This window comes from Rhinoderma darwinii, chromosome 4 (assembly GCF_050947455.1).
Source record: "Rhinoderma darwinii isolate aRhiDar2 chromosome 4, aRhiDar2.hap1, whole genome shotgun sequence".
Taxonomy (NCBI): domain Eukaryota; kingdom Metazoa; phylum Chordata; class Amphibia; order Anura; family Rhinodermatidae; genus Rhinoderma; species Rhinoderma darwinii.
Window position 1 is genome coordinate 306,547,891 of NC_134690.1, and position 14,046 is coordinate 306,561,936.

Here is a 14,046-nt window from a genome sequence, read left to right on the forward strand (position 1 = left end):
CAGCCACTGTCTTCCTTGATGAACAATAAAGGGGCCATGGCAATCCACTTCATTCTGCTGATAGGGTTTGGACCAGAACTGACCAAACATGACTAATGTTTTAGTCCAGGAAATCGCCTTTAAAACGCACCTCCACTTCTATAGAAAAATTACATAGAAAATTATTATAATGCAGGACTATGCATAGTAATAATTTTTCTATAGAATTTTTTAGCCCATAGTGCTTTTGATAAGCAGCATGGATGTGTATTGATATAATAAGAGACAGAGCTTCCTGCTCTGCCTCCTACTGCATTAGTAAAGAGCAGCAGCAGCAGAGATCCCATGCAAAATTGACTAATCACATTTGATAGAAAAAAAATGTGCACTGTCCAGCACTTTAATTGGTTTGCTGTACAACTGAAGAATCACTTTCACACGAGCGCACAAAAGGCACTTGACAGCTGCGTGTGTCAGCCCCGTATGATGCGCGGCTGCGTGCTTTTCACGCAGCCGCCATCATTGTGACGCTCTGTTTGTATGTTTGTAAACAGAAAAGCACGTGTTGCTTTTCTGTTTTCCTTCATCCTTTTCACAGCTGTTGCGCGAATCGCGCTCGTCCCACGGAAGTGCTTCCGTGTGGCATGCGTGATTTTCACGCACCCATTGACTTCAATGGGTGCGTGATGTGCGAAATACGCCCAAAGAACGGACATGTCGTGCATCAGGCCTAATTCTTTGCTTTGTTTTAGAATTGACAGTTTAGTTCAATGGTTTACGAAGAAAGAAAAAATAAATAATAAGCAGAAACAAATATATGCAATATGTAAGGCTACATGCAGTGCTATTCTTTACACCAAAATGACGGGCACCACAACAAAACTATTATAAATCAATGGAGTCAGTCGGGTGCCGGTGGTATCCGTCGTATACCGGTTAGAGCACTGCATCCAGGTTTATAATCGGAAATCAGGACACAGATGTGAACCAAGCCTAAGTGGTAATGTAATGCAATTTAAAATATGAAAGAAGAACACAATGAAAAAAGGATAACTTATCAGCAGTTTCACCCCTGTGTAATAAACAAGTGAAATTGTCAAACATCACATGGCTGGAAAAAGTTTCTGATGATCAAACCAGGGTCAAGACCAGTGGTGGTCAAACATACAATGTGAGGGCCTAAATGACTTCCGTTTACTTTTTTTTGCCACAATGCATATGGAAGGATCACAGACCCTAAATACAAGAATATAAAGAAAAAAAACTATACGTTACTATACTATACATTAGGGCCATTGTTATAAGGAGGAGCGTGCCCAAATGTCTGTAATACTATGAAAAAAAAGGTGAAATTTGTGCATTAAATAATATATGCATAATAAGCTACAGAATGCTTAAAAGTTAAGATTATTATATGCTTTTTGCTACTGCACTCAGAGTCTATCTCTACTAAAACCTGAAAATTATTGCAGTTATTACCAATTTCAAACCAAATGTTTGGAGAGGTTCTTCATTTCTGAGGTTTCAACCCAGCAGGGCCCTTATTTTAGTAGTCAGGGATGGAAACCAGTGTGAGGACAAATTTCGTAGATGTGACTAGTGTGTCAGGGAGTGGACTACTGAAGGTTATTGTGAGCACAGCTCCATTTAAAGATTTAGTCTAAAAAATATGATCGACAAGACAAAAACCTACATAAAATAAATTAAAATGGCAACTGTAAAACTAGAACGTGTAATTTTATTTTTTTTACAATTTTCTCCTACCTGCACTGGGGTCTCCAGAGTGTAGATATGTTCTCCACGGACATTGTAGAAATTGATGATGGCACTTTTAAGGGATGGACCGCTGCCAAGCTCAGTTAACAAATTCTGTTTCTCCATACCTGCAACAGCTAGCAAATCTCCTTGTGTGCACCACTGAACCACTACATCTGAAAATCAAACATTCCAACCTTAAAATATATTCAACAGGACACCATTGTACTTCTCAGACAATTTTGGATTGTTGAAAGACTATGTACACCTTTGAAAACGTTTGTTTTTAAAAAAAAATAAAAATGTCTATTAGTGTGATTGGTGCAAGTTTGTAATTACATTTTATTAAAAATGATTTTTGGGATACAGCTGCTTTGTATCCGGTATACAGAGCAGCTGTATCGTGTGCTGAAACCTTTATCTCTCAGGTAGGCGGCACTGATAGCAGATCCTGCGTGCCGATCCACCTGTTATTGATCACATTTTAGTTCATAACTTAGATGTGATCAATAACAGGTGGATGCAGTGTGTCAGAGACACGCAGGACTCACTTTCACTGAAACCATCAGTGCCGCTGACCTGACGGATTCAGCTTTCAGCGCAAGATACAGCTGCTTTGTATATAGGATACAAAGCTGCTGTATCTCAAAAAAAAAATAAAAAAAATATAATTTAATTACAAAGTTGCACCAATTACACGGATACACAATTTTATTTATAAAAAAAAAACAGAAACAAATTTATGTAAGAAATACGTGGAAAAAAACTTTATTTCCACTAAGCTTTATTGTAGGCATTCCTAACATTTGTGTTGAGGAGAGTGATCCCTCTGTTCTAAAAAAGATGGGAGTCTCCGATTTCTTGCTTTAGTACAAAACTTGCACAGCTTCTGCTGCCAGAAAGGCCAGCTGGAAAGTGAACAAGGGAAAGATCATTATGCTACTAATTGAAGAAAAAAACTGCAGTAAGAGCATTCCTATAACAGAAGGCATTTATACCAACAAACATTATCAAACATAACTAAAAAGTAAAGGATTAAGCCTTACTCTGTGTTCTTGGGAAGGGATAGGCAAATTAGTATTCTTACTTGTGAATTAAAGAGGACAAGTCAACTCCCTGACATTTCTGTTTTAGTAAATACCTGCATTTCCAATGAAATAGCAATTCTGGACCATCTTTTCTTTGACCTTTGCATTCCTCTGTTATTCCTCCTGGAAAAAAATTGAATGAATTGACAACTGGGTGTTACCATTCCCATTGTCAAAAGGCGTGCCCCTACACAGTGACACGGTGAGTACTGATTTGACAGTGTAAGTGTGTGTAAGGGCCAGTTCACAGCTGCGTTTATTTTCCGTTCATTGATTCCTATTAAACCTTTCCATCAGAGGAACCGATGAACGGAAAGCTGAATGGAAACTATAGCTTCCGTATGCATTACCATTGATTTCAATAGTAACATTTCCGTTGCAGTTGGTTTCTGTTTGTTTCCGTTCCATAAAATTTCAGTTTTTTCGCAGAAATAATGACGTAGTCGATTGCGCTATTGTTTCCGTGAAAAAACGGAAACTTTATGGAATGGAAACAAAAAGAATCCAACTGCAACGAAAGCATTAGCATTGAAATCAATGGTAATGCAAACGGAAGCTATATTTTCCGTTCGGCTTTCTGATGTGAACAGACCCTTAGATCATGCCCCTTTGATAGGGGAAATGGTAACACCCAGTTGTCTATTTATACATTTTCAGGAGGAATAACAGAGAAATGGCACAATGTTATGTGTGAGTGCTAAGAAAAGATGCTCCAGAATCTGCATTTTCATGGGGAATAAAAGTATTTAACAGTAACAGACAGGACAGTAGAACTTCCACCGTACGCTGTACAGCTTCCACTATACATTGCACTAGCCTGTAGCGTTTCACATCTGGTTGTTGTTTTTTTTTTTCAGATTTTCTGTATTTTTAAACTAAATTAAATCCAAAATTGTGTGCTAAAATTTTGGACAGAAATATAATATAAAGCAGACTTGGATTATGACAAAAAAGTATTTCACCTGAACACAGAAATTTGGAAATGCCAACAGTAGAGTACTGTGTTTTAATCTGGATGATGGTTGGCAAAAAACAACTCATGCACATGACCTTACAAACATTATCATTTCTCTGGTAAATTCTCTAATAGGGCAGGTACTTAATGATTTGATTAACATTGATTAGCCACCACAAAAGGATTTCATAAACAAAGATTTTGTTTTTGTTCTAGGGTTATACATAAATTATTACGCTGCCAAAAAAAAATAAAAAAATGATTGACATCCATCACCATCCAATGTGATCTTGTTGTTCAAGGGAGATGGAAACGAGGCACGGGATTGTTAATCCTACCTATAAGAAACCAAATTTTCATCGCCCATATGCCCTATTCTCCAAAACCTACAAAAAGGTGACACAAATGCTTGCAAATTCCCACAAATAGAAGTAGGGCCTTCATTATAACAGCAGTCAGTGGCGGATCCTCATATGGGCGGTTCGGGCGGCCGCCCGGGGCCCTGGGCTGCACGGGGGCCCATAGCCGCCCAAACTGCACACAAGTTAAAAAAAACTATCCAGGGCTGCTGCCAGCCGCATTCTAGCGGTCATCGGTCCCACGTGCGGATGAAGAGGAGGAGGGGGGGGATGTGCAGGGGGAGTCAATTGTGGCCAGGGAACAGGGGCACAGCATATCAGCTGTAGAGAGCAGACTGTCAGAGATTGTGATTGGCAGGTGCTGGAGTCTTCCTGACAGTCTGCTCCTCTGTGCTGCTGTACACTCTCCCTCCTGTCTAAACCTCCAGCAGCTGCCTGACAACGGCAAAACTGCAACCAGAAGGTGAAGGACCTGTGGTGACGTCAGTCACATGATTAAGGTCCTGAAGGCTGCCAGAGACAAGCACCGCAGAGGAAGAGGCTGTGTGGTGTGTGTGTGTGTGTGTGTGTGTGTGTGTGTGTGTGTGTGTCTGTGTGTCATAATGTAAGTCTGTTTAGTGTGTGCTGTGTATATAGTGTGTGCTGTGTATATAGTCTATATAGTGTGTACAGTGTTTATAGTGTCTATAATGTAAGTCTATATAGTGTGTGCTGTGTATATAGTCTATATAGTGTGTACAGTGTTTATAGTGTCTATAATGTAAGTCTATATAGTGTGTGCTGTGTATATAGTCTATATAGTGTGTACTGTGTTTATGGTGTCTATAATGTAAGTCTATATACTGTAGTGTGTACGTGTAGTTTGAATATATAGTGTGTGGTGTTAATGTGAATTGTATATAGGGTGTTTAATGTCACATTTTTTGTGTGCAAAATAATTTCCCACCCATAGAGCCCTCTGCAGTAAGTCAGATGCTCAGAACCCCCTCTGCAGTATAATCTCCCCCATAGAGCCCTCAGTAGTTATTATACTGCAGGGGGGGGGGGGGGTCAGAGCGTTGGATTGACTGTTGTGGGTTCTATAGGGGAATAACTATTTCCCCCCTAGAGCCATTAGGGCGGATTTACACGAACGTGTAACATGTCCGTGCAACGCGCGTGCTTTTCACGCGTGTCGTACGTATCTATGCTAGTCTATGGGGCAGTGCAGCCTGTCAGTGATTTTGCGCAACGTGTGTCCGCTGCGTAAAACTCACGACATGTCCGATATTTCGGCGTTTTTCGCGCATCACGCACCCATTGAAGTCAATCGGTGCGTGAAAATCATGCATGCCACACGGAGGCACCTCCGTGGGACGTGCGTGATTTGCGCAACAGCAGGCAAACTATGATTGCAAACAGAAAAGCACCACGTGCTACAAACATACAAACAGAGTGTCATAATGATGGCGGCTGCGCAAAACGCACACACTCGTGTAAATCCGCCCTAAGTGTCAGACGCTTAGACCTTCCCATAGGGCACTCAGCAGTCAGTCAGATGCACTGGGGAAAGTCTATTAGTCTGTACACCGCGCCGAGGAAAGACAATCAGAAATTAAGTGGAACAGCGCTCACCCGAGCACTCCTGCTGCTTTGTTTTAGTGATCGGTGGTGGTCTCAATGCTGGGACCCCCATCGATCAAAACTTCTGACATATCACTCTCACTATGACACGCCAAATATTTTTTAAAAGTTTAGTTACCCCTTGGGGACTGAATTTATTGGTTTGAGTTAATATATGGGCCTGGGTCTTAATTTGCTTAGGGGTCTGAGGTATAAGACAATTTATGGTGTTTATTTCTGAATTTTTATGTTGCTATAGACGCTGAAAATGGCTACAGAATCAAGGGGAAAAGATTTCTCATCAGGAAACCCTGCAGTCATCAGGAGAAGTCGCCATAACGGTCTGTGTCAGATGGAGAAGAAAAGAGAACGACCCATCAGTGAAGACATCACCTGTGAGTCATTGCATTTATAGATCTGTCACCTCTCCTGACATGTCAGTTATCGGAAATCCTTGTATTCCACATAAAGTCTTTGTGTGCCCAGGACTAATAGACAAATGCGTGTTACCATTCCCCTTGTCAGAAGGATATGTCCCTACACAGTGTGATACTGTCAGCGATGGTTGGAGACTGTCTGTATGTAGGGACACAGCCCTTTGACAAGGGGAATCGTAGCACTCATTTGTCAATGCTTGCACAGAAAGGTGCTGTTTAATATAGACACGGCGTGGCAGGGCGGTGGTGGAGAAGGAGGCCCAAGCTTGTGGAACAGAACAGGGCCCATGGTTTACTTAATCCACCACTGACAGCAGTTAATAAACTATACCGGTACGCTGATATGTTACAGGCTACAAGTGTCAAAGCATAAATTCAGAATAGTAGACGGATAATTTATTTAGCTGCTATTTCTCTAAAACACATCTGTTAATCAAATAAAATGAATTGTAATATATTAAGGCACAAAAGTAAATTGTGACGGATCAAATCAAATAACAAAAGTGTATATTATGACAGTGAATTTACTATGTACAGGAACCCTTTGTGGTTAATCCATGCGAGTGGCTACAAGTTAGGGTCAAGAGCTTAAAAGTGCTGCAATTTCCTATTTGTAACACATAATTTTAATTAATTCAGAAATGATCGGATGTATTCTAGATGTCAAATATGTCCTTATTTTAAAAGGACTGTCATTATGGAAGGTTAGCTTGAAATGCTTATTCCAACTTCTATGACATGCAATCTAGTAATTTATTATGTTCTTATACCGCTGCTATTAATTTATACTGCATAAAAAAAAGCTGAGATAAAATAAGCTAAAAAAAAAAACAACAGCCATCTAAATCTAATTTACCAGATTACAAATGATTGCCGATAGATGTCATAAATTGCAACAAAGGTAAGCAACAAATTTGTGCATGAGAAGGATTGAAGAATGAAAACAAATGTAAGCAATGTCTTCACCTTTCAAACCTGAGCGAATGATGGTCGGTGACAGGTCGTCATAGTTGTTCATCAAGCTAATATCTCCAGATGTAAATCCAACAGTAAGTAGCGGCTTCATATTCCCCACTGGGATGGGATATGCAGCAGGACCATCTGCAAAGATCAATCAATGCAAAGTAAGTTGGAATCTAATAAAGCAATCAATAAAATTATGTCAAAACAACAGAAAATATACTGTGCAGCATGACATACTGCTGAACGGTCATTACACCAGGTACATAACCTAATAATACTTTCCCTTCAGCCCCTATTACTCATGCGGAGCGTTGGCAATATTCTGCAAACCTGTTCTACATTTACAAAGGTTCTTGAACAGAAGATGCTAATATCAAAGCAACAATTTAAAGAGATCAACTACAACTTTGCCTATGCAGGTCATGCCCCTGGAAATAAACAACGCGTATGGCCCCATGCACACGAACGTAAAAACACCCGTAATTACAGCACGTGATTACGGGCCCATAGACTTCTATTGGCTACGGGTACCTTCCCGTTTGCTTTCGGGAAGGTGCCCGGGCTGTTGAAAAATATGGAACATGTCCTATTTCAGGCCGTAATTACAGCACGGGCAGGCCTATAGAAGTCTATGGGGCTCCCGTAATTATGGGTGGCTACGTGTGACCCCGTAATTACGAGAGCGTTGCTAGGCGACGTCGGGATAGTCACTGTCCAGGGTGCTGAAAGAGTTAACTGATCGGCAGTAACTCTTTCAGCACCCGGGACAGTGACTACTGCTGGAGTTAATTGTATTAAAAGTTAAAGAGGCTCTGTCACCAGATTTTGCAACCCCTATCTGCTATTGCAGCAGATCGGCGCTGCAATGTGCAATGTAGATAAGAGTAACGTTTTTATTTTAAAAAAACTAGCATTTTTGGCCAAGTTATGACCATTTTTGTCTTTTTGCAAATGAGGCTTGCTAAAGTCCAACTGGGCGTGTTTAAAGTAAAAGTCCAACTGGGTGTGTATTATGTGTGTTACATCTGGGCGTGTTTACTTCTTTTACTAGCTGGGCGTTCTGACGAGAAGTATCATCCACTTCTCTTCAGAACGCCCAGCTTCTGGCAGTGCAGACACAGCGTGTTCTCGAGAGATCACGCTGTGTCGTCACTCACTTCCTGCCCCAGGTCCTGCATCATGTCGGACGAGCAAGGACACATCGGCACCAGAGGCTACAGTTGATTCTGCAGCAGCATCGGCGTTTGCAGGTAAGTCGATGTAGCTACTTACCTGCAAACGCTGATGCTGCTGCAGAATCAACTGTAGCCTCTGGTGCCGATGTGGCCGACACGATGCAGGACCTGGGGCAGGAAGTGAGTGACGTCACAGCGTGATCTCTCGAGAACACGCTGTGTCTGCACTGCCAGAAGCTGGGCGTTCTGAAGAGAAGTGGATGATACTTCTCGTCAGAACGCCCAGCTAGTAAAAGAAGTAAACACGCCCAGATGTACACACATAATACACGCCCAGTTGTACTTTTGCAAGCCTCATTTGCATAAATCCAAAAATGGTCATAACTTGGCCAAAAATGCTTGTTTTTTAAAAATAAAAACGTTACCGTAATCTACATTGCAGCGCCTATCTGCTGCAATAGCAGATAGGGGTTGCAAAATCTGGTGACAGAGCCTCTTTAACTTAGCCAGAAATCCCTGCTTCTTCCTCCAGTCTGGCCTCCTGACGTTCATCCCATGTGACCACTGAAGCCAATCACAGGCCAATCACAGGCTGCCGCGGTCACATGGGCTGCCGCATCAACCAGGGAGCTCGGACTGGATGTCAAAAGAGGGACGCGTCACCAAGACAACAGCCGGGGTACGTACGGACTTCTTTTACTTTCAATCGCTGCGGAAACTCTGCCCGAAAGGGCTGCCTCTTCTCTCTATCCAGCACTGATAGAGAGAAGGAGCTGCCGATTAGTGCAGAGAAAATGGATCCGTAAATACGGGTGGATCCTGGTGACAACGGACCAGTATTTACGGGCACGGGTTCGTAAATACTGGTGGAATATGGGTCGAATACGTGTGACAAAAGGACCCATATTTACACCAGTATTTACTGGAGGAAAAAAAATAAGTTTGTGTGAATGGGGCATAAAACGCAGTATTTGCCCCTAGAATTAGACAACAGCGACATCGGATAATGTTCAGCATATTTTTAAAAGCAATAGGTTGAAATTTACTACGCAAAATGCGCCTATATTCTGGCACAAAGTGCGCCAAATAAGTGGAGTACATGTCATGCGCCAAATAAGTGGAGTATATGTCATGCACCCAGGGCCGGCCTTAGGATAGATGGCGCCCCGTGCGAAATTATCTTTCGGCGCCCCACCCCATCATAAAAAAATGCCCCATAAAAAAGGTATAATGCCCTCACAGTATAATGCCCTATATAGTGCCAATACAGTATAATAATAATAATAATAATATAATATATTATAACCCATTCAAGGTCACAGTATTTTGTCCTCTGATTGTGCCCACACAGTATTATGCCCCCTGTAGTACCCCTACACAGTATAATGTCCGCTTAGTGTCCCCCACAAAGGACAATGCCCACCTGCCCTGGCTGCCACACACACACACACCCCCTTGTAGATAGTGCCCCCTGTAGATTGTGCCATACAGCCCCCACCTCCCCCTTGTACCCACGTAGGCCCTATTCCCAGGACAAATTGAGCTGCTCCACGACGGGATCCTTGCGTAGGACGGGGTGATCCTATAGCCTAGTACAGAGTTTCCCAACATTTTGGGACTCTATTCACCACCGGAAAAATAAAATTTCCTCAGGGCACCCCTACCAAAAATTGTATTGAGAAAGACAGAAAATGGCTAAAAACAAGCACTGCACTCGTAGGGTATGTTCACACAGCGTTTTTTGTAAGGCAAAAAAAAACAGACAGTGACGTCTGGGGCTTCTCCTGGAGTGCAATCCCCGTTCACAAAGTCGGCAACGCTGTGGACGGGGATTCCGCTTCAGGAGTTGCCCCTCATATCACTGTCCATATATAGACAGAGACATCAAGCGGTCCGTCCAGGAGTGGAATCCCTGGCCACACGGGGATTCCGCTCCTTCAGGGAGCTACAGTGGTGCTAGTAGATAGCAGAGCAGGGAGATACCTCCATGCTCTTCTATAGTGGCATCGCTACCGCAGTAGCGGCTGCTAGCGGCGCCTCCGCCCATGGAGGTGGCCCGGCACGGGCACCCTCATGCCCCATGTCGCCGCTAGCAGCCGCTGAGTTGCCGGGCCCGGGTGCTACTGAAACAAGCAGGGGAAGGGAGCCAGCGCAGCGCCCCCTTCCACCTGCTGGAGTGATGCGCCTTGTGCAATGGCACTGGTTGCACACCTCTAAGGCTGGCCCTGCATGCACCAAACTTAGTATGTGTCTGAGATAGGGCTGGGCAATTAATTAAAAAAAAAAAAACGAGAAACCTAAATTCAGCGCAATTAACCAACGTCATCATTTCGTTTTTTTCAATTTTTTGTCCTGGTTTAAGCTGCATCTGTATCTTCAGGACGCAGATACATTTGAATCCAACAATAGAGCAGGGGGCCGTTTGGTCCCTGCTTTACCATTCACTATGTATTGCCAAACACGAGGCAGTGACGTCATCACGCCTATTTATGCTGAGCCGCACAGACTGGAGGAGCAGAGAGATCTCCTCTACTCGGCAATATACGGTGTGGGGGCAGTGTCAGGGGGTATATTATATGCAGTAGTATACAGCAGGCTCAGGGGATAAATATTAATCAAAGCACTTTTGGCACCTTCCTCGTTTTAAAAAGAGTGTAAAAAAAAAGAAAAACAAAAAGGGTTGTAGTTTAGTAGAGTGGGAAAACGTGCTAAATTTCTAAGCGGCGTGCAGCAATTTTTCATGAAATTTCATGGTAATCACGTCACCATGTGATAAGCCTCTTAGCTAATATCTCTAAACTAGAAGCAGTGGTGGGTCCTTCCAGAAGTGGCCGGCATACTACAAGAGAGTTCTAGCCCTATCAATGTAGACAAGACAATGGAATAGGCAGCACTCCAAAATGAAATAAAGTGAAAAATTGTTTTTATTCAGCCATAAATATGCGACATTTCAGCCCCCATCATGGGCTTAAGAAAGGCTCACGATGGAGGCTGTAACGTTGCAAAATGATGGGTAAAAATCGGATCATATTCATTTCACTTTATTTCATTTTGAAGTGCTGCCTTTTCTATATATATATATATATATATATATATATATATATATATATATATATATATATATATATATATATATATATATATATATCAAAAGAGAACAGCAGCACTCACCAGAAAAAATGTACAGGTGCCAAGCAAGTTGTCCAGATCCAAGGACTAGGTAGTGTATAAAAATAGAAATCTTGCAGCAGTCAAAATTTATGAAAATAAAGTGGTTTATTCAGCCAACAAACAGCGACGTTTCTGTCCTACAATAGGACCTTTATCAAGCATGTTTGATAAAGGTCCTATTGTAGGACAGAAACGTCGCTGTTTGTTTGCTGAATAAACCACTTTATTTTCACAAATTTTTAGTGCTGCAAGATTTCTATTTTTATATATATATATATATATATATATATATATATATATATACACATACATATATACATATATATATATATATATATATATATATATATATATACACAGTGAAGGAAATAAGTATTTGATCCCTTGCTGATTTTGTAAGTTTGCCCACTGTCAAAGACATGAACAGTTTAGAATTTTTAGGCTAGGTTAATTTTACCAGTGAGAGATAGATTATATTTAAAAAAAAAACATAAAATCACATTGTCAAAATTATATATATTTATTTGCATTGCGCACAGAGAAATAAGTATTTGATCCCTTTGGCAAACAAGACTTAATACTTGATGGCAAAGCCCTTGTTGGCAAGCACAGCAGTCAGACGTTTTTTGTAGTTGATGATGAGGTTTGCACACATGTTAGATGGAATTTTGGCCCACTCCTCTTTGCAGATCATCTGTAAATCATTAAGATTTCGAGGCTGTCGCTTGGCAACTCGGATCTTCAGCTCCCTCCATAAGTTTTTGATGGGATTAAGGTCTGGAGACTGGCTAGGCCACTCCATGACCTTAATGTGCTTCTTTTTGAGCCACTCCTTTGTTGCCTTGGCTGTATGTTTCGGGTCATTGTCGTGCTGGGAGACCCAGCCACGAGCCATTTTTAATGTTCTGGTGGAGGGAAGGAGGTTGTCACTCAGGATTTGACGGTACGTGGCTCCATCCATTTTCCAATTGATGCGGTGAAGTAGTCCTGTGCCCTTAGCAGAGAAACACCCCCAAAACATAATGTTTCCACCTCCATGCTTGACAGTGGGGACGGTGTTCTTTGGGTCATAGGCAGCATTTCTCTTCCTCCAAACACGTCGAGTTGAGTTAATGCCAAAGAGCTCAATTTTAGTCTCATCTGACCACACCACCTTCTCCCAATCACTCTCAGAATCATCCAGATGTTCATTTGCAAACTTCAGACGGGCCTGTACATGTGCCTTCTTGAGCAGGGGACCTTGCGGGCACTGCAGGATTTTAATCCATGTGTTACCAATGGTTTTCTTGGTGACTGTGGTCCCACCTGCCTTGAGATCATTAACAAGTTCCCCCCGTGTAGTTTTTAGCTGAGCTCTCACCTTCCTCAGGATCAAGGATACCCCACGAAGTGAGATTTTGCATGGAGCCCCAGATCGATGTCGATTGACAGTCATTTTGTATGTCTTCCATTTTCTTACTATTGCACCAACAGTTGTCTCCTTATCACCCAGCGTCTTACTTATGGTTTTGTAGCCCATTCCAGCCTTGTGCAGGTCTATGATCTTGTCCCTGACATCCTTAGAAAGCTCTTTGGTCTTGCCCATGTTGTAGAGGTTAGAGTCAGACTGATTAATTGAGTCTGTGGACAGGAGTCTTTTATACAGGTGACCATTTAAGACAGCTGTCTTTAATGCAGGCACCAAGTTGATTTGGAGCGTGTAACTGGTCTGGAGGAGGCTGAACTCTTAATGGCTGGTAGGGGATCAAATACTTATTTCTCTGTGCACAATGCAAATAAATATATATAATTTTGACTATGTGATTTTCAGTTTTTTTTTTTTTATATAATCTCTCTCTCCCTGGTAAAATTAACCTAGCCTAAAAATTCTAGACTGCTCATGTCTTTGACAGTGGGCAAACTTACAAAATTAGCAAGGGATCAAATACTTATTTCCTTCACGCTATGTAAGCACATTTGAAATTTGGCTCATGAAAATGAAAGCTGTGCTGTGATTGGTTGCTATGGGCAACTAAGCCAGTTTTGCTTTGATTTTTAGTCACTGGCCATTTACCACTGATGTTACTTTAACTGCAAGCCTTTACTTGTGCACGATCCTTTTTGAATCACCCTGTATGTATATTTATTTCTTTCTATGTCACTATCTATATTTAAAAAAAATCCCCTCCTCCATCCACCTTCCACTCCCTGCACAGTGAGATCTGCACGTCACAGAGAATGCCCCCAACACTCTCCCATAGATGTCAATGAGTTGTTTTTTGACTGTTTTCCTGTCTAGGTGCCTGCTGTAAAGCAAATTTATGGAGCTACTGTTCACAGATTAGAATGGCATCTTAGAAAATATAGCTGCCCACATAATCGTGAAAATAAAATAAAATTTAAAAAATCTACATAAAGAAAATAAAAGCAGATTAGAAGAAAAGATTTTGCTTCAGTATATAGTTTTAAGACAAAACTTAAGGCAGAAAGAGCCACAAACAAGCAACAACTGAAGACAGCTGCAGTAAAGGCCTGCAGCTGTCCTCCAAAGTATTAAAAAACTATTTTTTATTTATGGTAATG

General features: G+C 41.6%; 1 protein-coding gene across 1 annotated transcript in view; it reads right to left on the reverse strand.

Annotated features, from left to right (window-relative positions):
- The window catches only part of TULP4 (TUB like protein 4), a 428,663-nt gene that overhangs the window by 62,797 nt on the left and 351,820 nt on the right, over nucleotides 1-14,046 (reverse strand). Inside the window, exons 6-7 of the mRNA XM_075862710.1 lie at nucleotides 7,142-7,276; nucleotides 1,744-1,910 (exon numbers count right to left, since the gene is read on the reverse strand). Coding sequence (XP_075718825.1) covers nucleotides 1,744-1,910; nucleotides 7,142-7,276 — 302 coding nt within the window. The remainder of the gene's footprint in view (nucleotides 1-1,743; nucleotides 1,911-7,141; nucleotides 7,277-14,046) is intronic.